This window comes from Cetorhinus maximus, chromosome 27 (assembly GCF_964194155.1).
Source record: "Cetorhinus maximus chromosome 27, sCetMax3.hap1.1, whole genome shotgun sequence".
Lineage (NCBI taxonomy): Eukaryota > Metazoa > Chordata > Chondrichthyes > Lamniformes > Cetorhinidae > Cetorhinus > Cetorhinus maximus.
This window is the reverse complement of record NC_135905.1, coordinates 19,276,874-19,286,472: the sequence shown is the minus strand read 5'-3', so window position 1 is coordinate 19,286,472 and position 9,599 is coordinate 19,276,874. Positions and strand designations below refer to the sequence as shown.

The following is a 9,599-nucleotide window of genomic DNA, read 5'->3' as shown; positions in this document are numbered from 1 at the left end:
TCTCAGGAAGGATGTGCTGGCCCTGGAGAGGGTCCAGAGGAGGTTCACGAGAACGATCCCAGGAATGAAAGGCTTAACATATGAGGAACATTTGAGGACTCTGGGTCTATACTCCATGGAGTTTAGAAGGATGAGGGGGATCTGATTGAAACTTACAGAATACTGAAAGGCCTGGATAGAGTGGACGTGGGGAAGATGTTTCCATTAGTGGGAGAGACTAGGACCCGAGGGCACAACCTCAGAGTAAAGGGAAGACCTTTTAGAAAGAGACGAAGAGAAACTTCTTTAGCCAGAGAGTGGTGAATCTATGGAATTCATTGCCATAGAAGGCTGTGGAGGCCAGGTCATTGAGTGTATTTAAGACCGAGATAGATAGGTTCTTGATTGGTAAGGGGATCAAAGGTTACGGGGAGAAGGCGGGAGAATGGGGTTGAGAAACTTATCAGCCATGATTGAATGGCGGAGCAGACTCAATGGGCCGAATGGCCTAATTTCTGCTCCTGTGTCTTATGGTCTAATCCAGGGATGTGAGGAGAAAGTATTCAATCACACCGCTGACTTGTGCCTTGTAGATGGTGGACAGGCTTTGGGGAATCAGGAGGTGAGTTACTCTCTACAGAATTCCCAGCCTCTGACCTGCTCTTGTAGCCACAGTATTTACATGGCTGGTCCAGTTCAATTTCTGGTCAATGGTAACCCCCCAGGATGTTGATAGTGTGGGATTCAGCAATGGTAATGCCATTAAATGTCAAGGGGCATTATTTAACTTAACTATTTAACGATTGGACCACCAGTTAAATCAAAATTAGCAAAATTGTTAAACGAGACGTGTCTGATAGACGATGAAGTCAACACATGGTCTGAGACAAATCACTTCCGGGAATCCCCTCCAGCCTGGGCAGCTCTCGCCCTTTCGGTGACGCCATCACCGCCCTGCAATCGATTGGTCTATTCAGCTGGCCGTCATGATGACGGCGCCGTCTGGCCGCGGGGCATGCCGGGATTTGTAGTCCCGCCTTCCATTTTCCTCCATTCCCCTTCGGCTCCGCCCTGCCGGCGGAAACTACAGTCGCTAGGCGACTGGCGATAGAGAGAGGGAGAGGGCGATCGGAGACAGGCGATCAAAGCCACAATGCCGGCGAGGCGCCCGACGCGACAGGTTAAATATATTTGTTGACGGAGGTTGGTGGGTAGGGACCATAATGCCATCGAGCGGCGCGACCCCCTCCCCCTCCAACCCTCACCCTGACGCGCCGTGTGCGGGGCGGGGGGGGGGGAGGCGGTGCGTGTGGGCGCTTCTGGAAAATTCCGTGGCTCATGCGCGCGGCGATCGCGAGATTTGCCCCTCACCCCTTCGTGGCCGCCATCTTAGTCTCAGGTTAGATGAATTGGAGCGGTGGGCCTGTGGCTCCTCCCAGACGCAGCAAAGCATTAACCCTCCACCCCTGTGGTTTTTACTTTCTTTTTGAAGGGCGGTGATTCAACTGTCATCATTATTTTACTTTTTTTTAAAAAAAAATTTCCCTATTTCCCCTCCCCCCCCCCCCCCCCCCCCACCATAAACACAGTAATGAGTGCAGTGTCTGACTGCGAGCCCATGAGGAAAAGACTGAGGCTGGAAGTTGCCCCGTCACCGCCACAGCAGCTCTCCTCTTCCAGCATCTGTCAGCCAGAGGAGGGAAGCACTGGTTTATTAATCCGCAGGAAAGGTCTGTAATGAGGCAAAGCCTGTCCCTTAGTGCCACTCAGCCGCATTGCTAGCTGAAGTTTTGCTTCACCTGTAGAAACCTCCATTCAGGGATGCAATGCCCCCCCTCCATTCCCAGGCAGTGGCCATCATCTGCTGTGCCATAGATTAGGTGGAAAGTTTTAAGAAACCGTACAGTTAATTGGATGGGGGTTGCGAACTTTGGTTGGGACCTCTCCCTGAATGTTTCACCACACTTCTGACTGTCAGACAACCTTGTTTCCTATTTCCAGTTCTCTTGTTAAAGGAACATTGAACAAGAAAATTAAACTCTGATTTATCCTTGGTTGCTTGGAGCAGTGTCCAGGAAATTCATCTCCAGCTCCCAGAGACTTCCAAGTCAATCCTGAAGGGCTGACGACCCTGATTGTTGAATGTGGCAGGCCAAATCTTTCCCATCAGTTAGCTTTCCAGTTTCTGTTTCTCAGCCAGTTTCCTGTGCCATCTGTCATTTAGCCCTTTGCTTGATTTACTTAAGCTCCTGTTCAACAACAGCCTTAAGTCCTCTCAAAGATCCACTTGTGTGTTTGTTGCACCAAGGTGGCAGATTCTTTCGCAAGTTAACAAATCTGTGTGGGAAGTTGTATTCTAATGTTATTGCTGCTTAAGCATTTTTTCAATATGAATGCTGTGCTCTGAATTGGTGTTGGCACAAAGCAAACTTATCCAAAACTCTTGAGATCTTTTCTTGCTTTGTATGAATCAATAGTGCTGTGCATCAATCATGAAGAGGATAGCGTTCCCAGGCTCCCTAATATTGCAGTTGAGAAAACTGAATGAGAATGCTACAGGTTGTGCTGCAATTCTGACAACATTTTTCCTCTTCTAATTATGTTTTCCTCTCTGTGTGGAGCTGTTTGGCACTTCTTTATGGTGATGTGATTGTGAATTGTTACTTTATATTGACTTTTCTTTGAACACTTTGAGATATATTTTTCGATGAACAATTAAGCGTATGGTGCTTTTGAATTGTTTATGAATGAGATTTTGGTACTGTGACTCAATTATTGTTAAGGCCTCTGTATTATAGTTTACATGAAAAATGGACAGAATCAAGCCATTGTATCACCAAAATAAGGATGCAGATTCTGTATTTGATTGTACACAATTTGTTTTATTTATTCATTAATCAGTCATCCTCAGTTCTGTGTTTTATATACTCATGAAAGTCATTCACACATATTTCATAAAATCACTTTACCTTCAGATGTGCATTCATATATATATATTTGAGGCCACTGCACATTTAGATTGCAGTGTGGTTGTGGAAGATATGTTGATACAATTACGTTAATTAATATTGTAACAATTTTCTGGACACAATCCAATTTAACATTTTTTTGAACCTGGCATCGGAATTGAAATCCCTTTTGTCATAATAGCCAACATCTAAGCATTGCTTTCTGTCATCTATTTTTGTTGCTAGCCTTTCCTTTTTCCTCTTTTCATGCCAGCTATACAATTAAACAATTGTTTTCTTCTGCTCCCTCCCTTAAAGCTTTTTTCTGTGTGTAAGTCAGACATTGTGTTTTGACAGACTATTTAACGACAGGGATATCATGGCTGGCGACATGCCTGTTATCACTTGCCTTCTCATTCATGTACATTTCTAGCTTCCAACAGGATAGGGATCATTACAAGGTTTGGTTATTTTTATATATATTTGTTCATGGCATGTGAGCATTGCTGGCGAGGCCAGCATTTATTGTCCATCCCTAATAGCCTTCCTTTAAGAAGGTGATGGTGAGCTGCCTTCTTGAACTGCTGCAGTCAATGTAGTGTCGATACACTCACAGAGCTGTTAGGGAGGGAGTTCCAAGTTTTTGACCAAGCCAGAATGAAGGAATAACGATCTGGTTCCAAGTCAGGATCATGCATGGCTTGGAGAGGATCTTCTAAGTTCCCATAATGTTCCCATGCACATGCTGCCCTTGTTCTTCTAGTTGGTAGAGGTCCTAGTTTGGAAGGTGCTGTTGAAGGAACTTTGGCGAGATGTTGCAATGCCTCTTGCAGATGGTACACACTGCTGCCACTGTGCGCCAGTGGTGGAGGGAATGAATGTTTAAGGTGGTGGATAGGGTGCCAATCTCTAACATAGGGTCGCTGAATCCAGAGATCTTGGCTAAGATCTGTAACATAACAGACAAGGAATCAAACTTGGAAGATTTCTGCTGTGTGTGGTTCAGCAACTCATTGGAAAAACATGTTGAGCCTTTGGGGAAGCCACATTATATATTTTTAAGACAATTAATGATTCAAGTTTTGCCATTACTTTTTTCCTTCTTACAACAAATATTATTAATGGTTTCTGAAGTTGCTTGACTCACTGTTACCTATCTGGGTTGCATGACAGTGATTCTATTTCTTGATGTTGGTTTTCCTATGTTGTTTCACAGAAATTGCCATTACTCACTTTAAAGCAAGATGATGGGTTTTGTCAGGCTATTCAGCATTGGGGTGTGGAGCAGCTGAGCCCAAACCTGCCTTCAATATGCATCCATCACAAACATTTTCAGCATGTCTTGCTAGATCGCCATCAGGAGCGAGAACCATGTCTGAGTTTTGAGAGAGATTGTTGCGGAGTATCTAAAAGACACTCAACACAGAATCAACTGTAGGTAGATTCAGCAGCAGATCTTTATTTAGTACAAGTGTGCATATATGGGAAATGCTCTTTCAGAGTGCTCTAAAAAGCAATTCAAAGTTACAGTTTCTGTTAGATATTTATACCGTCTTTTGGGTAACTCATCATTAACCCACAATGTTCTTATCTTGTATGTCTAACTGTTACATCCTTAATTACAACTGAGTTTACAAAGTAAACACGGAATGACCTGTTCGTTATCTCCGGGAATTTGTAAAACAATCATGGAATGACCTGACTGTTAGCACAAATGATATTCCAAAACATGTATTTTACTTATCTATCCTGACTTTTCACTGCAGTGTCTAGCATTCTGCATATCTTGAACCTGAGGTCAAGCTATTAGTTTATTACAGTATAACTCATAGACCATTCATCAACTTATTTTATCCTGACCCAATGGTCACATTCCTTTAGCTTTACCATGGACTGACCATGGGCTAGTCATTAGTTTCCAGGGCTGTTGAAAAGGTCATATTCATTCATTCTAGTTTTTTTTTTAAACTGCAGACACTTTAAAAGTTATATCTACAACTTGGCCAAGCCTGGGTAATCCCATGATGCATCCTGAAATGCCTCTTCAGTCCCCCATTTTGGCCCTTGTTTTCTAGCCCCTAAGATGGCCAACTAACACTAAACTATCCTGTGCTCTTCGCCCCGTCACTGCTGGCCAGACAGGTGGCTAGATTCACATGGTCATATTTTCTAAATGACATCAACTATACTCTGTTTCTTCCCAGGCTTGCGCAGTGCTTTGATCACTATTTTAGCAATGGCTTGGTTCCAGCATCACCACTACCGAGTACTACATTTGATCCTTAGTCTGATAGCAATTAGCAGTTGTACCATCATTAGTATATGAGAGGTAATTCTGATCCAAGGATGAATATCCACCCTAATACCCCAGTCTCAAATCGCCCACCATCGTTATACGTCCTCCAGTTTAGTTTTCACATCCTTTTCCAGTTGCTTTCTATTGAATTCATCGATACTGCTTCATTGCTGCCCGGGTCCCCCTCCGCAATTCCAATAGATGTTCTGGCAGCTTCGGGATTCGCTTCCCCTCAGAAAGCAGGTATCTCAGTAAATCCTTCATTAAATCATTGGTTATGTTCACTCACTCCCCATGAGGAGGCCAGATAGCCGAATGTCCGATTATTGTTGAGGCCCGGAGATGGAAGCAGAAACTTGAGTTGATCACCGGCAGTGGATTTTACTATACTGGTATTGAGGCTTGGTGGTGGTCACGCAGTATTCCTCTTCTCCACGGTATGCTACCTGTGTTGGTTTGTGGCAGGTGCTAGAAATTTCAAGGGTACAGTTTATGGTGGTGTTAGAACCACATGTAGCTCTCATCCTCATCTCTATGGGATGTGGGCAGACAACATTATTCCCTTTCTCCCTACACCCAACCAGTGAGATTCCCACAAAGGGGGCTCACCTCTGGCTTGCGTACTTGGATATGGGTAATACTTTAGCCAATTGCCATCTCTAATGATCTCAATATTTTCTACCTCATAGAGGGGTTTGGATTCCTCTTCCTGCAAATTAGGTTTGGGGGGAACCATTCCTACTAGTCACAAGTGTTTGCTGACCCAGTATTTGGCTGTTGGGTACGCTTGTATCTGATCTCTCAAGGTGCATAATTTCCACCAGTGTGCATTCTGGGGTCCAAGGTGGATTTAGAGGAACTGTAAGGACTCCCTGGTGGTTGTAGTCATGGTCCCAGGGGTTGAGATTACTGGGGTCATGTGGGTAGTTGTGGGAGGATCCCTTGGGCACACCCTCCACTGCCATACTCCCTCCAAAACACCTCGTACCATTCCCGGGACACATTGCCCAGCCTGGGGGATCTGAGGTGGTGCTGTCAATTATTACAGTTGGTACACATACAATATCAAAACTTTTATCCCCAGCACTTGATGCATTGTTGGGGAAGGTCAGGCATGTACCTTTTTCTTTGTCCCCTTTACTCAGGAGATTCCAGGATACTTCTCGTGGCACTGTTGTTCCACTCCCAAGTGTTTTATTTTATTTGTCCATGGGATGTGAGCATCGCGGGCTAGGCCAGCATTTATTGCTCATCCTGAACTGCCATCGTCCAGAGGGCATTTAATAGTCAACCACATTGCTGTGGGTCTGGAGCCACATGTAGGCCAGACCAGGTATACACGGCAGATTTCCTTCCCTAAAGGACATAAGTGAACCAGATGGGTTTTTACGACAATGGGTAATGGTTTCATATATATTAATCTGCGTCCAGTGTTTCCACCTACTTTTCCCTTTCATGTTCACGCATGCGGACGTATCACTGGTCCTCAGGACCTCATAAGGTCCTTGCCAACGGGGTGCTAAACCTGGTTTTGCAGACAAGGCCCTGATCATCACTTGACCCCTACTTCTAGCAAACTTCCCTTTTCTCCTGCCTCATCCATTTCCATATCCCTGATAATCTGCTGGTTCCTAACCTCCTGTCTCAGGTCACGCAATTGCTTACACAACTCTTTGATGAATTGTTTAACCTTTTTGCTGAGCTGGCTTTATGTCCTCACTGCGTGAACAAGTGCTCTCAGGAAGCTTCATGGTTTGTCAGGTCATTAGTTTGAATGGGGTTAGTCCGGTCACTCAGTTAGGAGTCGCCTGCTGTCTCATTAGGATACTGGGCAGCAGATTGGTGCAGCCTTTGTTCATTTCAGCAATGGCCTTGGAGAGTGACGTTTTGAGGGTCCTATTCATTCTTTCCACCATACCAGAGCTCTGTGGTATATGGGACCTTTACTTAACTCCCAACAGGGTACATGCCAGTTTAATTATCTTGCCTGTAAAATGCGTTCCCTGATCTGAGTCTATCTGCAGGGGTATTCCCCTTCAGGATATAATTTCTTCAGCGGAAATTCTCGCTACAGTATTAGTGGAACAATCTCAGGTTTGGGTCCCTGTGAACTATATCATACAATCAGATTGAGAAAAAGCAAAATATAATAAGTGCGATAGGCACCAGGACGAAGACTTACTGTTGTTCGGGTGTTCCCCTGACCGTCTCACCATTGTTCATGTACAATGGGGACCATGGCCACTGGCCCTTTCGTCTCTGTCTCAGGCGGAGCTGAGGGAGCCACGGCATTATATTCCGGTGGCTGTTTCCAGTCCCAGTCATTGTCCTGGCTGTCTTATTTGGCAGTCCCTTTTCCCAGTACTCCGCAGTCAGTTTCGTCATTATTGTCTGGGGATGTAAGTCTTGGTCCTGGCACCTAGCGCACTTATTTTATTTTGCTTTTCCTCAATCTGATTTTTTACGCGTTTACTAAGTAGCTACTGATAACGATAATCATACTTTTCTCTCCCTCATCCATATCCTGAGCATCCCACCACCCCTCCTGTTTAGCCAGGGGGTGTGGGTGTGGTCCTCTGGATCCCATTCTTTCTTTCTCATTTCCTGTATTAGTTTCTCATTTCTATCTGTTAAAAATCTAGTTATCAACCCTTCCGGTCCACACTGATTCTCATCTAGTCCAGACATGTTATACAGTACCTCACCTCTGGCCTGCGCTTTGTTGGTTCTGACCTGACTGCCTCTTGATGCGGGTCTACTTGGCTTGTCACCAAGAGACGGTTCTGACCTATCGACTGACAGCTTGCAGCTAATGGTACCTCGCTTCTAGCCAGCGCGCCGCCAGTCCCGACCTGCCTGTCTCCTGGTGCAGCTCACCTTGCCTGTACCCTATAGACGGTACTGACCTGCTGACTGCACTGCTCCTGCTTCCTCACCTCCAGCCAATTCTCAGGTTCGGGTCTCTGTGAACTGCCATACAATCGCTGGACTTACACCCTAACTATGGATGGTAAAGTAAAAGTACTCACCCGCCTGGTGCTTCTAATTGATCGGTTCCTCAGTTGCTGGTGGAGACCCTGCTCGCCAATTGTTGTGGAGTATCTAAAAGACACTGGATACAGAACCAACTGTAGATAGATTCAGCAGCAGATCTTTATTTAGTACAAGTTGGCACACATGGGAAATGCTCTTTCAGAGTGTTCTAAAAGACAATTCAAAGTTACAGTTTCTGTCATATTTATACTGTCTTTGGGTAGCTCATCATTAACTCAATGTTCTTATCTTGTATGTCTAATTGTTACACCCTTAATTACAAATGAGTTTGCAACATATAAACAAGGAATGACCTGTTCATCACCTCCGCAGTTCTGGAGGATATTTGTAAAACAATCACAGAACAATCTGATGGTTAGCACAAATGATATTCCAAAACATGTTCCTTACTTATCTATCCTGATGTTTCACTGCAGTGTCTAGCATTCTGCATATCCCAACCCTGAGATCAAGCTATCAGTTTATTACAGTATAACTCATAGACCATTCATCAACTTATTTTATCCTGGCCCAAAGGTCACATTCCTTTAGCTTTACCATTGGCTGACCATAGGCTAGTCATTAGCTTCCGGGGCTGGCTAAGAGGTCATATTTGTTCTAGTTTTTTTTTAACTGCAGACACTTTTAAAACTTAAATCTACAACTTGACCAAGCCTGGGTAAACCCATGATGCATCCTGAAATGTCTCTTCAGTGACCCGTGATCTTTTAGCCACCAGTGGGCTTACCAACTCAGCAGTTTTGCATTCTCTGGTGTATGTTTCTTCTCCAGCTATTGTGAAGTTATGCAAATGTTCGTGTACTGTGGCTTTAAAGGAATAAAGGATATCCTAAGTTACACTCACAGCCAATTCATATTCGAACTGGCTGGTGTAGAAACCATCTTGCAGTATCAACTTCTGTGGACTGGGAGTGTGTGTCGCAGGCACAAAAAGTGGTTTTGCAATAAAACGTAATTTCACCAATCATGGATAGGTGTTAAGGCCTTCTTGGCCTGTATGGCTCCATCTGCCTACTGACCTGACATTGTGCTTACATACTTTATGGATTCATGAAGCTTTTGAAAGTTTCTGACCTCTGAGCCAGAACGACAGCTTTGGGATTTTTTTTTATTCATTCACAGAATATGGGTGTCACTGGCTATGCCAGCATTTATTGCCCATCCCTAATTGCTCTTGAGGAGGTGGTGGTGAGCTGCCTTCTTAAACCGCTGCAGCCCATGTGGTGTAGGTACACCCACAGTGCTGTTAGGGAGTTCCGGGATTTTGACCCAGCAACAACGAAAGAACAATGATATAGTTGCAAGTCAGGATAGTGTGTGGC

The 9,599-nt window shown here is 44.6% G+C and overlaps 1 protein-coding gene across 2 annotated transcripts in view; it reads left to right on the top strand.

The window, feature by feature from the left end:
- The first annotated feature begins 1,054 nt into the window (after window positions 1-1,054).
- parga (poly (ADP-ribose) glycohydrolase a) overlaps window positions 1,055-9,599 on the top strand; it is a 178,697-nt gene continuing 170,152 nt past the window's right edge. The window contains exon 1 of one of the 2 annotated variants that reach the window (XM_078530846.1): window positions 1,055-1,186. Coding sequence is in view for 1 of the 2 variants with exons in the window: in XM_078530845.1 (XP_078386971.1) it covers window positions 1,571-1,709 (139 nt within the window). In the remaining variant the exon portion in view is untranslated. Of the gene's footprint in view, window positions 1,187-1,370; window positions 1,710-9,599 lie in introns of those variants that run through there. The other variant, XM_078530845.1, reaches the window with a different exon arrangement.